Source organism: Cyrtonyx montezumae, unplaced genomic scaffold (genome assembly GCF_038088225.1).
Source record: "Cyrtonyx montezumae isolate F1298 unplaced genomic scaffold, pur_monq_1.0 scaffold_8, whole genome shotgun sequence".
Classification (NCBI taxonomy): domain Eukaryota; kingdom Metazoa; phylum Chordata; class Aves; order Galliformes; family Odontophoridae; genus Cyrtonyx; species Cyrtonyx montezumae.
Genome location: NW_027072089.1, coordinates 21,926,004 through 21,942,386, shown reverse-complemented (window position 1 = coordinate 21,942,386; position 16,383 = coordinate 21,926,004). Strand labels below are relative to the sequence as shown.

At 42.4% G+C, this 16,383-nt stretch overlaps 1 protein-coding gene across 3 annotated transcripts; it reads left to right on the top strand.

Moving 5' to 3' along the window:
* The first annotated feature begins 3,634 nt into the window (after window positions 1-3,634).
* Window positions 3,635-10,180, top strand: PDP1 (pyruvate dehydrogenase phosphatase catalytic subunit 1). 3 transcript variants are annotated; one of them, XM_065752072.1, is made up of 3 exons: window positions 3,635-3,731; window positions 4,104-4,138; window positions 7,075-10,180. In XM_065752072.1, the coding sequence occupies exons 2-3, from the start codon at window positions 4,108-4,110 to the stop codon at window positions 8,724-8,726; spliced, it is 1,683 nt and encodes a 560-aa protein (XP_065608144.1). In that variant the 5' UTR covers window positions 3,635-3,731; window positions 4,104-4,107; the 3' UTR covers window positions 8,727-10,180. The 3 variants fall into 3 exon arrangements, with proteins under 3 accessions (XP_065608144.1, XP_065608145.1, XP_065608143.1); XM_065752073.1 differs by lacking the exon at window positions 4,104-4,138; XM_065752071.1 differs by lacking the exon at window positions 3,635-3,731 and having other exon boundaries at window positions 4,078-4,138.
* The last annotated feature ends 6,203 nt before the right edge of the window (window positions 10,181-16,383 follow it).

Sequence of the window (16,383 nt, the reverse complement as noted above, 5' to 3'; positions counted from 1 at the left end):
AATTTCTGGCTTGATTTCGATCACTACTTCCCACTCCCAAGTACACTCCAATGCCAAGAAGATTGCAGTCATCGGAACAGATTGCTTTTCTCATTGCTGGGGAAGTTACTGCTCTTCAACATTCATATTTGCTAAGTGAGGTCAAAACTCAAATCAGACAGCTGTTTGCACCCACCATCGCTCGTTTTCTACCTCTTGACTGAAGCGACCTTAATCACGTTCAATTTCAGTCTCTGGAAATCTTTAATTTCAGAAGTATTGGGCATGATAGAATGAATCTGGGATATCATTGTTCTAGCAGTATTGGGCAAAAAATATTTAATGTGTTGCAAAGTGTAAGCTATCTTCCTCCTGGAAAAATTCCCCCCTTCCCTCCCCTCCCAGATTTCATCTCCACTACTTCCCCTGGAGCATCCTGAATCTTCTGCCCAGTGGCCACCATAACTGCAAATGCATGTGACTTTTTAAGTGACTGCAGCAAATCTTTAAAAATGCACACAACAGCTGGAAAAGGGATCTGCCCCTTCAGAGCCAAGATAATTCTTGGAGCCAACAAATTGCTTCCACATAGAACAGATACTGATGACAACTAAAGTATCATTCCTGAAGCTTGCCAGAAGACTTTTCCACTAACATTTAAGTACAGTATACTCTTTATCAACTTGCCAGAATGCTTGATTCCTCAAACTGGGTAATGAATCCTGAAAGATCTATTCAGATGAAGTATGTAAGCTAGTTCACAACGAGAAAATGCATTTAATTATATGTTAATGATATTTGAGGAGTACAACAGGACACTGGCACAGGTTGCCCAGCAAGGCTGTAGATGCTCCCTCCCTGGAAGCACTCAAGGCCAGGCTGGATGGAGCTGTGACAACCTGAGGTGAGGGAGGTGTCCCTGTCTACAGCAGGGGGTTGGAACTCCTCTGAGATGTTCCAAATCGTAATGGCCACGATCCCAAGCAGCCTCACTGAGCTCTGAAGCTGGCTTTAAGCAGGGAGTAGGGCTGTGTGAGCTCCTGATGTCTCATCTGACCTAGACTGTTTTGATTCTAGAATGCTGAATCTCAACTGTTTTCAAAAAACAAAAAGCTGCCAGACCCACAGCTTCATTTTGGAAAGGAACAAAGAGTGAAGATTCAAAGAGCCTCCAAGGAGACAAAATAAATCAAAGTATCCTTGGGTCCCACAGTGATAGCAACATACCCCCTGAAAGCAACTCCCTCTGCAATTCCCCATTAGCCTCCCCTTGCCTGTAAGGGACAAAAAGACAAAAAAGACAGCAGGGAAAGAGGAGCTGTCACTTTGACCCTCCTGCAGAAGGTGACTCAGTGCTGCTGCTTTACTCTGAGATTGACGCTCTTAAAAGATGTTTTTAAAAAATCACCTTATGATGAGCTTACTTCAGAACTTCAGAAACTTCAGAAAGCCAAATCCAGCTGTGTTACAGAAGGGTGAATGCACCATACAGAGCAAACGCTCCCTGAGAGGTCAGCAAAATACATGTATGTGCAACCTGAGCCTTTCTTTGAAGCCAACTGAATGAAGATCTCAAGCCATCACTGTCTGCAGGTATTCTGCCTGCTTTGAGCACTGATTATGTTTTTTTTTTTTTTTTTTTGCCACATAATGCTCCTGATTTTTGTTAAAAATAAATTATTGGATCAGACTTACATTATCGTCAGTGCTTCTTTAGTGCTTTCGGGGAAGGTGACAAGATAAGTTCAGCCCTGTCCTCTTCCTCCCATTATTCAGAGCATGCCATAATTCTCTCCCTTATTTCCCCCCTTATTAGGCTTTTCTTTTGGCTTTCAAAATGTGTACAACTGTTGTATTTTTTTTACACTCCCGGTTGGTCAGGCAGCATGCCAGGTGGGAGTGTCTGATCTGTGTGTACAACTCGGAGCCAGCTTTTGTAGGTGACTGCTCCTTTCACCAGGCACAGGAACAAAACAGCATTTCGGAAACGCTGTGGGCAGAGATACTGTAGAAATGTTAACCAGTCAGGGGACATAAAATCAATGGAGGAATTGCTCTGCATTCCTGGACCTGCTTTCAGTACAATTGAGCCGATAAAATCCTTATTCATTAGACAAAAAACTTACTTAAACTGGGAGGTTATTACAAACATTTTATTTAAAATGAAAATGCATTCTGATGATCTGTTCTCCAGAAAGCTTATGAAGAAAGCTTGAGGGTAACTGCTGCAGTGCTTTAGCTGCAGTGATAACTCATAGCTCTATTGATCCTGCAGTGCAGAATTGCCCAGTGTTGGCCATGAGCACAGCAACAAGAAATGACGTGTGTTATTAAACTCAGATGGTAAACCTTTCAGGGTGAGATTTCATGGCTTTTGAAGCAGCTACAAGCACCAGCGTGAGGAAAAAGAAAACCTAACTTTCCAGTCAGCCTGCAACATGCCAGCTAACTCGTATTACTTTAGGACCAAAATGTCAGCCAAGTTTTACTATTTCATCCTTCATTTGTGGGATTTACTTGAGGCTTCTAAAGCCAAATTCTCTCCTATTTTCACGCAGTATTTTAAAATCCAAGTTTTATCATTCTTTTTAAGATTCGTGGTATGAACAGGATATGGGACAGGGAGCCACAGACTCTGGTATCAGCTCTTTTGGCCTTAAATCAGAAAAAAGAAAAGGGGGGGATTAATAAGATAAGCAGGGCAGCTATAACGCTAACCTTGCAATTTCAAAGCATGTTATGGGGAATTGAATTAACGGTCACAAGATGTTCTGAAAACCAAGACTGCTACATGCTGATTAATTTGAGAACGTCTTTTTTTTTATCACAGACAACTATAGGCAGTGACATTTTCTTCAGATATCATCAGGAATCCACCCTCCAAAGCCCCTGTTGGGAACAGGAGGCGATCAGTTGTGACTTCATCCCAATCCATTTCTGCCTATCTACTCATACAACTATCACTTCAATAGACGCAGGCATGGATCTTATCTTCCTACAGCCTCATGCCTTCTGATGGAGAAAAAAGATGCTTTAATTGTACCTTCTTACACAGTCTTTAGGAGCATTTCTAGCCTCAGCTGCTTTATAGTCACTGTTGCTGCAAGTAGAACATTATGTAAATGGTGGTTGTTACAGCACTCTGACGATCTATTCCTGTCCATGCACTACTGTTAAAAAATAACGTAAATTGTTCATCTTCCATGCCACACAGTGAAATATTTTGTGTACAACGGTGTCCGCCATACATGGTCAAACTTGCTTTTTATTCCAAAATGCTGTGCAAAGAGAAAACGCCCAGCACAGGGCAGAGGGTCCCGCGTGCGTCCCCCTGCCCTTGTCTGGACTCGGGGCAAACGCTGCGGAACAAACGAGAGACACAAACGCCGACGCCCGAGATGAAGGCAGGGACCACCGCGCTGCCGCCTGCCCCTCACAGCGCACGCGGTGAGGAGAAGGGGGCGGTGCTACGCCATCGCGTTCGCGCCTTCCCGCCCCCTTCTTCTTCCTCCCTGCTCCCTGCGCCACCGCCAAACATTCGCGTCACGTGACCTCCTTGCCCTCCACGGCAGCCAATGGGGAGCGCTCCACGGGCGGCAGGGCCTTTATAATGCGGCGGGCGGCGCGGCGGCCGCGGCATTGAGGTGGTGGTGGTGAAGGTGGTGGTTGTGCGTGTGTCAGGCGGGTCGGTTCTAACAGCCGCTTCCCCGCTCTCGGGGAGACCCGGGCTGAGGATCCTAGGGAGGGCTCAGGTCTGTGCCGGCGCGGAAGGAAGGAGTGGTTGGGGGGGGGGAGCGGGAGGGGCGGCCATGTCGCGGCCGCGCGGCGCATGGAGCGGGGGGGGGGGGAGGGGGTAGTGGTCGGCGGCGCGCCGCGCTGGCGGGGCGGGGCAGGCCGGGAGCGGCATCTCCCCCCCGCCGGAAGGAGAGCGGGGCCCGGCGGGCGGGGTGAGCGCTCCGTGTGTCCGCAGTCCGGCTGCTTGTGTCCGTGCCTCCTCTGTGCGCCCCTCCGCAGCGCCGGAGCTGTCTGCCGTTCTCTCTAACGAACTCTCTCTGCCTTGCTTTCCCCCCCCTTTTCCCCTGGGCTTCTGCTTTGTGGATGTTGGCGGCTTCTTGTTGTGACAGGAGAATGTGTGTGTGCCCCGGGCCCAGGCGCATCGGTACGTATCTCGCAGTGGGGGCCGGGCGGGCGGGGCGAAGGGCCGAGCCCCGGCCCGAGGGAGGGCCCAGCGCTCCTGGCCCGCGTTCCTTCTCCCCCGTGTCGCCAGCGTGGGCAGCTGCCCGAGAGCCACCGGTGTCGTTGCACAGCTCAGGAGGGTGCTGGAGGAGCCTGTCAGCTGCATCCAGTGTCCTTAGTGCAGTATGGGTGTGATGCCCCTTCTTAAATTTGTCGGTGTAGTGCTTCCAGACCTGTAAATTGGCCAACTAACTCCTTATTTGTGGCCTTCTGTACCCCTTCTGGCGTCGAAGAGGCTTTTAAGGCTGTGATGCTGATCACTTGGCAGATGTTGATTAGATAGTGAATGTTATCCAGCATCTTTTTGTGTTGTTCCATCTCTTCATGGACTGTAATTAGCAAGGGGATTTGAAATAAAGTACTGAAAGGGTAGCTGTGGTGCTTAGATTAGAGGCATCTGTGTTGCAGGGGTAAATGAGAGACTTGGAATGATTTCAGTTTTTGCTGGCAGGCTTGGAATTTCTCTTTGACTTGATCAGCATGACTTAAATCAGGTAAGCAAAATGGATTGATGGCTTAAAGTGACAAGGAGTTGCTGTGAGCAATAGAAAATTAGTGGCTGCCTTCTTCCTTTGTCCTTACAGGTCTCAAGTGATGTCTCAAGTGATTTTTCTAGAATCATAGAATCCTTAGAGTTGGAAGGGATCTCTGAAGGCTGGCTACTCCAACTCCCCTGCAGTGAATGAGGACATCCACGGCTAGATTGGGCTGCCTGGTTGCTGAATTAATAACTAAAAATCAGCAAAATGACTTCTGGTGGCACTGCAGAGCCACTCTGACAGCAATACGTTTGTATTTTTGCTTAATCATGGATCAACAGCAAAGCTGTCAGAACAGACATGGAACTATGCATTGATCAGCCCTGAGCAGAAATACGTAGTGGTCAGGGGAGCTTGGTTCAGCAGGATTCAAACAGGAGACCAGTGTGAATTTCAGGCAACTACTGTAGAATTAACGCATCTGTAGGTTGCTAAGGTTCCCATTCTGTAAGCAGAGTTGAATGTATTTCATCATATGGTATTTAAAAGCAATGGCTGTTACCAAAATAGCTGCTGTATAATTAGAAGGTGACAATAGACTTTAAAATCTGTGTTTGCAGATCACTTTTGTCGTGTTGTGTGTGTGTGAAGCCTGAGCTAGAGAAATACACTTTCTGGGAAGCAAATATTAGTGTAAATTGAGTACGTATGTGGAAGCTCAAGCCTGAGGACAGGGAGAATTGGCAGTACTGTGACTGGCAGTACTGTGACTAGAGCTCTCCCTGGTAGCTGGATGATGGAAAACTGGCAAGTCAGGCTTCCTAGCTGTCATTAGGAGACATGGTCAGTGGAAGAACTTTTGTCCATACTAGTCAAGACTGATAAACACTGCTTTTTGGGGATGAAAATACGATAGAAAGCCTCTGGAGTAGTAAAAGGTGTTATTTTAACTTATTTTCAGGAGGCAACATTTTGCATTAGAAAAGCAGGGCCTGTTCCTGATTCCTTAGAAGAGCATTGCTTGCTTCCTTACAGCATGAAGAATGGAGTGTATTCCCCTGTTTCTAGATGCTTCTCAGCTGGTGATCAGATTTCAATGGCAGAATCTGTGGAAAGCATGGAGGAGAGGTGATAGAACTAGTGCTTAAGAATAAGAATAATGTTTAGGACTGCAGAGAGCCTTGTGTAAGATTTGTCTTGGTTCTTTCTAGGAAGAAGTAGAAGCTTCCACATAAAATGTGGGAGGAAGAAAGTAAATGGCAAGTAGCTGTATGCTTCCCATGAAGAGCATAATTCCTTTATTTTTGCCCTGTGGAATTGGTTTTGTCAAGTGTGATGTAAGAGTCTTCCTGAAACAATGGATAAGATTTACAAAATGCTTGTTCAGATGTTGTAATTGGATATGTAGATTGAGATGAGGAGTGTAATGTTAGAGTAGTCATTTGCTGGAGGAGTGAGAACTTAGGAGAATTTATATATAGCAGAAAGTACTAACAGTTTTCTTGAGTAGCTGGGTTTTGATCTAGCTTTGATTTATTGTACATGGCTCTCTTCTGTTGCTTTAAGAAAATGCAGTGTGTTGTAGTCTTTCAGCTGACTAGCTTTAAAACTTACTAGGGTGACTGAGCTGTTGGTATCAGGAGTGTTCTCTAGCACTCTTATCTGATAAGCTAGAAAATTGTTGCATAGACTTCTGTGGCTATTTGTAGATATACACAATGTGTTTATATTCACAAGTGTGATAAAGTTCTGTGTGAGAAGGGGGAGAAGAAACATCCTGCTAGAAACAACCTTCTGCTGGCTTCTGCTTGTGTGAGAAAATTCTGTTTATGACTATTGCCTGCATTTTGTCATGTGAAATGTATTTCTAAAACTGCCTGTCTGTTATCTCAGTTGCTTTGGAATCTTTGTTAGATATGCCATCTCTTCAGCCTTATAGGAAGACTGCATTTTCTTCCTGTAACATCTGGCTGGCTCTGTCAGCTGGAATCTCAGGATCAGTAGGAAGAGAAATCTCCATAATGCACTTGCAGAGTGTGGCACTAGTGTAGCATGCTGTATGCTGACTGTTGCCTTAACTTCTATGTGAAACTGTTTTCTGTCTGGATATTTTATTCTGTTTCAATTCTACTATTTGTGTGGGTATAAGAGCTAATGTATTTATGCTGAACTTCAAGGTATGGTATAGCTTACTTTGTTCTAGCCCAACACGCTATTTAAACAAGCATCTCTTCCTCTTCTTTTCCAAGACCTGCTAAATCTGTGTACTTCATGTAATTTTGTTCAGTGGCTGTAAATGACGGCTGTAAATGACTTAACATAGACTTCTGGGGGAGCTCTGTTGGCTGTCTCTAAATGCAGTTGTTCTCTTGTCTTCCAGCAATTCCTGTCCAAAGCTCCAGGCTGCCGCTGTTATCTGATGCCATGCCAGCACCCACTCATCTGTTCCCATTGATTCGTAACTGTGAGATTAGCAGAATATGCAGTACTATGTGTTACTGCCACCATAAGCATCTGTGCTGTTTATCGTCTCATTTTGCTCATGGTCACTTCAGATATGCACCTCAGAAGAAGTTTGCAGCACTCTGTAAGCCAAAGGAGAACTTCTATCAGTTTATTCACACGAGGGATTATGCTTCTACACCACAGAGGTTTTACCTCACTCCTCCACAGGTCAACAGCATTCTGAAGGCAAATGAATACAGTTTTAAAGTCCCAGAATTTGATGGCAAAAATGTAAGTTCTGTCCTCAGCTTTGATAGCAACCAGTTGCCTGCTAATGCTCCAATAGAAGACCGGAGGAGTGCTGCCACTTGCTTACAGACGAGAGGAATGCTTCTGGGTGTGTTTGATGGCCATGCAGGTTGTGCTTGTGCTCAAGCTGTCAGTGAAAGACTGTTTTACTATATTGCTGTCTCCTTGTTACCTCATGAGACTTTACTTGAAATAGAAAATGCTGTGGAAAGTGGTAGAGCTCTTTTACCCATTTTACAGTGGCACAAGCATCCCAATGATTACTTCAGCAAAGAAGCTTCCAAGCTTTATTTCAACAGTTTAAGAACTTACTGGCAGGAACTCATTGATCTCAATAGTGGAGAAACTACTGATGTGAAAGAAGCCTTAATTAATGCTTTTAAGAGGCTTGATAATGATATTTCTCTGGAAGCTCAAGTAGGAGACCCAAATTCTTTTCTCAACTACCTAGTACTGAGAGTAGCATTTTCTGGTGCAACAGCCTGCGTAGCCCACGTAGATGGTGTTGACTTGCACGTGGCAAACACAGGAGACAGTAGGGCAATGCTTGGGGTTCAGGAAGAAGATGGATCTTGGTCTGCAGTTAACCTCTCCTATGACCACAATGCACAAAATGAACGTGAAGTGGAACGTGTGAAATTGGAGCATCCAAAGTCTGAAGCAAAAAGTCTTGTGAAACAAGATCGTCTCTTAGGCCTTCTGATGCCTTTCAGAGCTTTTGGTGATGTGAAGTTTAAGTGGAGTATTGAACTACAGAAGCGAGTAGTAGAATCGGGCCCGGATCAGCTCAATGACAATGAATATACAAAGTTTATTCCTCCAAATTACCACACTCCCCCATACCTCACAGCTGAGCCGGAAGTCATACATCACAAATTAAGGCCACAGGATAAGTTTCTGGTTTTGGCCACAGATGGGCTGTGGGAGACTATGCACAGGCAAGATGTGGCTAGAATTGTTGGGGAGTATCTCACTGGTGTTCACCATCAACAGCCAATAGCTGTTGGTGGCTATAAGGTAACTCTGGGTCAGATGCATGGTCTCCTAACAGAAAGAAGAGCAAAGATCTCTTCGGTATTTGAAGATCAGAATGCAGCGACTCACCTGATACGCCACGCAGTGGGCAATAATGAGTTTGGCACTGTGGATCATGAGCGACTGTCCAAGATGCTTAGTCTTCCAGAGGAGCTGGCTCGGATGTATAGGGATGACATTACAATTATTGTGGTGCAGTTCAACTCGCATGTTATAGGAGCATATCAAAATGGGGAACTGTGAATTTTTTCATGTAGTGAACTAGTTACCAAAGCTGTAACAATGGCCAGTATGAGCAGCAGATGGGAAAAAAAAGACAAGTTCAATAAGCAAACAAATTTCTTGCTTGCTGGATTTAACATATCTATTGTTTCTGCCTTCCCCCAGAGCTCTTAAGTACAAGAGAAGTGCTATTGACCTAACATAAACTTGAAGAGGATGTCTGGGAAAAGAGATTTTTTTTGTATTAACTTTGCACTATTGATTTCATGAATGCTGCTAGAACAATGTCTTGAATTTGGCAGAGCTGGATGAGGGAGGGAAGGAGGATAAAGAATTAAATATCAAGCATCTGGTTGTTCAGGAAAAAGCCTGTTAACATCTGGAAATATTCACACTCTTAAAAGATGAGTAACAAGGGATATTGGCAAGAATTCTCCTTTTAAGAATTCAAAATAAGTGTGGTTATCTGTGAGTTATGTTGTCAGCCTTTTCCTCTGACCAGGAGGATGACTTAACCATGTAGGTCTTCAGTGTAACGAAGTTGTGTCGCTCTCATATAGCCAATGTCATTCACTTAAGAATATTTGTCAAAGTGTTGACTTTCAGTGCAGGTCTAAGCCATAATTGATACTTGAGATTCTGTTATAACTTAATTGCGTCTTATACACGGTAACTTCTAAATGTCTGTGCATCAATTGCTTCTTGGCTTGTGGATTCCTGTACAACTTGTAGGGCAATAATACAACATGCAGTAAGATAACAAGTAAAGTTGTAGAGGACCTCAGTATGAAGAAAGTTTCAGGCTCTTTGAAGAGTCAGTGTTGCTGGTCAAGACCATTGGGTTTCCTAAAGGTCATGTCCTTTATGGACTGCATCCCTGCCTGGTGTTTCTTATCTGGGAGGATAAATTTTCACCTGAGAAGATCAGGAAATCATTGCTAACCTCACTGTGGCTTTGTAATTTGCACTCATTTTCTCTTGCTATTTCAAATAGTGACATATTGGATGTCTTGCACTTGAATACACTTGTAAGTATGTTGGGTTGAAAACTACAGATTACAAAATGAAGTATGGTTTGTAAATAGAATTTCAGTTGGAAAACTAACTGGCATGCATGTGTATGTTTAATGGCTTTTTCTAGCAGCTTTTTTTCTCTGGACAGTTGGTGTATGCATGTGCTTACAGTCCAGAATGTTATCACAACAGCCTCTTGAATGAGTCTCTCTGGCTTGTGGTTGAATTTGAACATAAAAGGTAGTGCCCTGGGCTATAACTTGTGTGCCTAAAGTTGTTGGGCTCATAACTGTAAGAAGTAGGGACTGACAACTAATGTAATGATCATCTTTGCATCTGTTTTAGGTATGTTTCATTGTATAGCTTACACTTAAGCTGCCCTTACTTAAAAAACCCAAGTGCTCTAAAATACTAGTCCCTGATGACTGATAGAACACTTGTAACTTGATTCCTGTGTTCTGGAAAAACTCTTAAGTGATAGGTCAGCATATTTTATTTCATGGAAGTGTTTCAGTTAAAGTAACTTCCTTGCCTTCAACAAAGCATTAAATAAAAGTTTAAAATCTAGCTTACTTCAAGTAATGTGTTATTTTCCACTAAATGAAAATATTGCCAATTAAAGCTACTGTTACATAAAGGATATTTAGCACTGATAGTGGACCTGTGCTATAGTAAATGTTTGGTCCTCCAACTCAGAAGTGCTGTGTGTTCCACGTGGCCTGCAGCTTTAATGTCTGTTTTTTCACCCAACCTTAAAAAAACAACTTTGTAATAAGGTTATTGATATCTTAAGATCGCATTCAAGATGTGAACAACCCTTCTTTATTTGAAGGCGATGGGGAACTCTAAAATGCTTAGACAAGTACTGGCTCTTGACATTGCTCCTTGTTGTGTTCTGATGACTATCATTAGGTCAATAATCTTTATGTTCTTCTATCATTCAAGTACAGTATATATCTAAGCTGTTACAGTATTTAACTTTCCTACTTTTTTTTTTACTGTTTATGCTCTATTACATGTATTGATGTATTTAACCTATGATTCTTGATATTGATCTGGGGCAAGTCATGGCTTAGAAGAACTGAATGTTGGTCCCATGTTTAGAACTTCTATTGAGGAAAAGCTGTTTTTTTGCAGTAAAGATGCATATGTATGGAGTCAGACAATAATATTTATGTATTGCTTGGAAACTTGCTCAGTATGTATGCAGTGAGTAGAAATAGCATAACTGCCTGCTGAACAGGTGATCTGAACAAACATTTTAGTAGATTCCAATAAAATGATCAATTATGCAGAAAACTGTGTGTATTGGGTTGATACAGAAAGCAAGAGATGTTTTGCTTAATGCTTATGAAAGACTTGGCTCTTGAAAATGCTTTTCGTTGTCTAGTCACTGCTAAAATAGACCAAATAGCCTAAATGTGCAAATGGAAACAGGCTGAGAACTGGGCTTCAGAGCTTTGGAATGTCACTGTGAGGTTTGAGCCCTGTAGTGGTTCTGCTGCCCCCTGGCAGTGAAGCTTGGATGCTTCCCTGTCAGTGTCTCTTGTGCTTCCCTCTATCAGTTTGCCTTGTCTCGTTATTCCTGTGGGGAAAGGACATTAAAAGCTGCAGATGAAGCAGTCTATTGCAGTGTACAGCCTAATTTGTCATCAGTAATTTGTGGACTGTATTCTGCACAGCAACATTTAATGGAATGATCTCATACACGCAGGTCTGAGTGGCTTAGAAATGAGTTGGTAAGCTAAATAGGAGCAAGTTTTATCTCACTAGTAGGGAGCATGTTTTGTTGCATTGCAGAAGATACCCTCACCTCGCGTGGGGGAGATGCTGTCAATACTATTCTGAAATACACATCTCACACTGCAAGTGTATGGTTTAACCAAGAAGAATGGCTGAGTTTTGACAACACAAGCTTTTAAGTTCACCTTTAAGTAATCTTTAAAATGCTTATTAAAATGATTATTAGATGAACATCAACGGAACTGTGTAACAGTAAATCCTGGGTATGAGTTGAGTTGGAAATCTTCAGGGGGTCTGTTTTCAGTTTGAACATTTAACTCTGTTCCCTTTATTTTTTTAAAGAAAAAACAGAGTAGTGGTATGTGTGTTATGAAATGCTGTCAAAAACAAATACAACATGTTACAGCAGTTACTGTTAGAGCATCCTCATTTCTTAATTTGCCTTTTATGTGCCGGACTTGGTGAGCACTGAACTCTGTGATTTTCCCTTTCCACTCATTTCCTTATCAGCGGGTGGAGTTCTGAATGCAGAACTCCACCAAAATGTGATACATGCATTACAGAGCGTAGTTCCTTCATGAAATGCTGTTTACAGCTGAGTTCTTTGACTTGTGCTCCTGTACTTTGGACAACCTTGGGGCAAAGGATATTGGGTAACTGCTTTCATTACACATGCTCCGAGTGGTTAGGTTGCTCTTCCCTCTTTGTGAAGGCACAGCTGTAATAAGATTATCTGGCATAGATGGAGAATTCAGACTAGATGATCTCTGGAGGTCCTTTCCAACCCTTTCAATTCTGTGATTGTGTTTAGCTCACTGGTGGAGATGATCTTTCTGCCTTCATGACTGCTAATAAATGCATGCCTCCTGATCTGCAGCAGTGATCTGTGTGAGTGCTGAACACTGACATCACTGCTGCTGCACAGCTCAAGAACAGGACTGGCACGAGGCATTTGGTTGTGCCAAGGGAGTAGTTACTGTAGCAGATCCTGTGGGTAGCGTGAGAAGTCTTCCAGCCTGCCAGATGGCACACTGCAGTCTGATAGAGCTGTCTTGCTGTATGGGACAATGGAGTTAGGCTCATTTTGATAAGTTAAACCTATGTGACTTTCTCTACAGATCTGCAACCTCCTGAGAGGCACTTCAAGTGCAATAGCACATTTTCTGTAGATGTTTTTTTCTGTTACATTCATTCTGATATGTTCAGAAGCCCATGTGTGAAAGTTAATGAGATACTTCATTGTTCTCTATTGGTTCCTGTGATAAAACAAAAGTGCTTTAAATGAAGTAGGCTTCTGAATGAATGTGTTCCTGCTTCCAAGTGCTGGGTTAATTGTTTTATCTTTTTTTTTTCCCCATCATCTATTTTATTTTTTCCCCTCACTGGAACAGGTTTCCCAGAGAGGTGGTGGAGTCTCCTCCTCTGGAGACATTCAAGACCTGCCTGAATGCTGAGCTGTGCAACCTGGGCTAGGGAGCTGCTTTGGCAGAGAGGTTGGATTTGATCTCTAGAGGTCCCTTCCAACCCCTACAGTTCTGTGATTCCCTGATTCTGTGTGATTTTAATTTGAAAGCTCTCCTTTTTTCAAATGCTTTTCAGGATTTTGCCTCTCATTGCTTTACTTCTTATTCAACAGCGAATATAGGATGTTTTTGTTTTTCCTAGCACCAAATATTTAATGTCTACCTCTAGATATTTGTGCAGTAAAAGGACTTGCTAATGTGCTTGGATTAAATTATTCATCCAACGGTTACAGAATTCTTGACTGTTTTGCAAACAAGTAGGTGTCCCTTTGTCAGGAGTGTTATCAACTGTCATTATACAAACTTGTTACAAGAATGTATTTATAACTTGATTTTTTCCAAATCTTGTTTATGGAGTTAGTTTGTTTAGATTAATCTCTGCTAATTAGTCAGCAGTTCATAATTAACAATGTGAATATCTTATCAAATACCTGTCCAGTGAAGAATGTGTACAGGTTCACTTTTTTCTCCTAATGAGCTAGGCATTAAATACTGATGACTGATTTTACTTGCTGACTTATAAAAAGCCAAGTTTGCTCATTCCTGAGTTGCTCTTATCATTTTAAATTATGTTCTTGTGGGAAGAAAACAGATGTGGTTCTTTGATTTGGCTTGCCATCTGTGTGAATACTGAACATCAATTGTGCATAGCTTTTCAACAATGAGAAAATCAGAAGAACTGAACTCCAAGTTCGCTTGGTAGATTCCAGGAGTGATAAATTGCCTACCACATTAATCTGATAGTAAGTCCAAATAGTATTTGTGGTACAATAGATGAGACCATCCTCATAGTTTATTGTGCTGGTTATGTCTTCTGCTTGTAAGTGTATTTTAACAGTAGACTGGGTAATGGGAAGGGTTAACCTTCTAACCTTCATAATTGGATCACAAATGGAGCATCAGTTTGCGGCAGCAGCATCATGTGGTGAAAACAAAAGCAGTCTGAGATAAGTGGTTGTCTGTTCTCATTGTGCTGCAGGGCCTTGGCATTAAAACCTTGTCTCAAGCACTGATCTCAGTGAGCAAGTCTTCTGGGAGGAAAAAATGCATTCATTGCAAATGAGTCACCTAATCGCTTGTGAACCTTTCCAGGGTTACATCAAATGCAGCATGAGGAAGTACAAATTTTAAGTTCTGTCTAGCATGATTGACCACTGCTAAATTCATGTAACATCATGAGCAAGCAGTTCAGCTTTAATATCCTGTTTCTGTACTTAAGGGTGGCATTTGTTAGTGCCTCACATTTGTAATTGCTAAATTAATCCAGTTAGGTCTGTCTGTTTGCAGTGTCACATGCTTTACAGCTAGCTTTCAGAACTGGGAAAACAATGAAAAACAGGGAAATCAGTGATGTTAACAGGAAGGCACCCCATGAGCTGGCACAACTCTGCCTTAAGCCCAGCACTGTTCAAAAGCTTGAAGTTCATGAATTCAGGCAGCTCCCTATGAGTTTTGTCTGACAGAATTGTTGCAAGACTATAATTTATTCTGCACTAATTCTGTTACCCATCCCTGCTTTGCACACTGTGATGGTGGATGCAGGAGATGCAGCTTTCCAGGATGTTATGGATTATATGTGAGTTTATTAAAATGGCTGATGGTCTTTCAGTTGTAGGCAGCTAGGAGAGGATTAACAGTCACTTTTTTTGCAGCGCAGGTGAAGAGAGTACATTCTTGTTCCCTAACAACTGTCTCCCAGATAGAAGACCAGGTTGTATTGCAGCAGTGGGCTAATTACTCCTGAGAAGTAGGATTAATAAATCTGCATGGAAGGCTGTCTTTGTACAGCTCTCCTGCCCATGGCACTCCCAGTAGTTGCATGAGTTCCTGCAAAACTCTGTTATCCTGTATGTAAGCAGTCACTGTCTACTATGGACAGATCCTTTCCAGCTCTAGTTTGGATGCCTAAGTCTAGGTACCTCCAAGTGTCTGAAGCTGTATTCAGTGCTGGCCTGAATGCAGTCCATTGCAGACTGGATTCTCAGCTAGCTATTCAGCCTGCTCCAAAATGCCAGCCCTGAGCTCCATTGACTGCAACCACAGCAAGTCATCATATTCACATGCAGACAGTTACATTAAGGTGCACTCTGGAGTCAAGCCCCAGCCCTCCTTTTCAGAATCTTCAGTCAGTGACCTTGCAGTTCCTGCATCTGCTTGTCCTGAACAACTGAAATACCTAGATTTTTGAGTTTAGTGTTACACATAATGTACCTGCAAATATTCATCCTTTGGCTCATGAGGTAACTGGAAGTGCCTGTTATGCTTACTATCTTCTTTATGACCTACACAGGTAACATACAGAGTAAGTTTTTTCTCTTCCCTCCTATGTTGCTGCTACGCTAGGAATTTCCTTTAAGAGCTCCCTTTACTTTCTCTGTTGGAGTTCTACTGCTTAATTCAAATGAGCAGCATAAGGTTTCCTTGTCATATATCTAATAACTGTGCTGATATTGTGCAGTGCTGCTTCTAGCATGAATGAGTAGGAATCTGTGAAGGAAATCTTCCAACCTAACTGATCAAGGTTTCTGCTAAAAATCTCACTTGGAAGAACAGGTACTTAGAAAAGATGATCTAGGCCTTACACAGTTCACTTTTCCCTATCCAAAGAAATAAGAAATCCACAGTGATAAAATGCCTTCTATCAAAACAGTGTGGCTGGTGAATGGATAACATGAGTGGTAATTAGGGGAGTAGAAACTGTAAACTAGTTAATAGAAGCAAGTCTTGTAGTAGAGAGCTTTAAAGTAATATAGCAGTGGAAACTGTCTTGCCAGTGAATTTGGTCTAGAAACAGTGAAGTGCAATTCATTGCTTAGTGAACATTGACATGGAAGCCTGAAAAAAAGTCCGGCTCTCTTTTAGAAAGGCATGTAAGTATCTAATAAGTCTTTCTGACAAGATAGCTGACAGTATTTCTTTTTCATTGTTTGGACCACATTTGTGTAACTTAAAGTGAATTCGTTTGATTCTTCTCCAAGCAGATGAAAATAATCCAGCAGTACTCATTTCTTGCATTTGAGGAATGCTACTTATTACTGCTCCTGGTACTTTGTCAAGAGTAGGTAAGAAGCTATGGTGAAAATATGACAGTGAAGTACAAGGAGAGGACACAATGGAATAGTAGGCCTCTGAAATGGCAAATGCCTCCCTCTTTCCTCTCCACATTGTTATCTTGAATGCTTGCCAGCTATCATTACTTGCATTTTTAAAGATACCTTAGCAAATATTTTACGAAGAATTGCTAAAGCTACAGCAACAGTTTGAATGCTTGGAATATGCCATTGAGTTTGTTCAAAGACAATGCAAACTTTGATGTATTCCGCTAACCTAGATTAAACTAGAAATATCAGAATGCTGCGTGCCCTATTTCCTGGTGCAGATTCTTGCAGGAGCCTTTG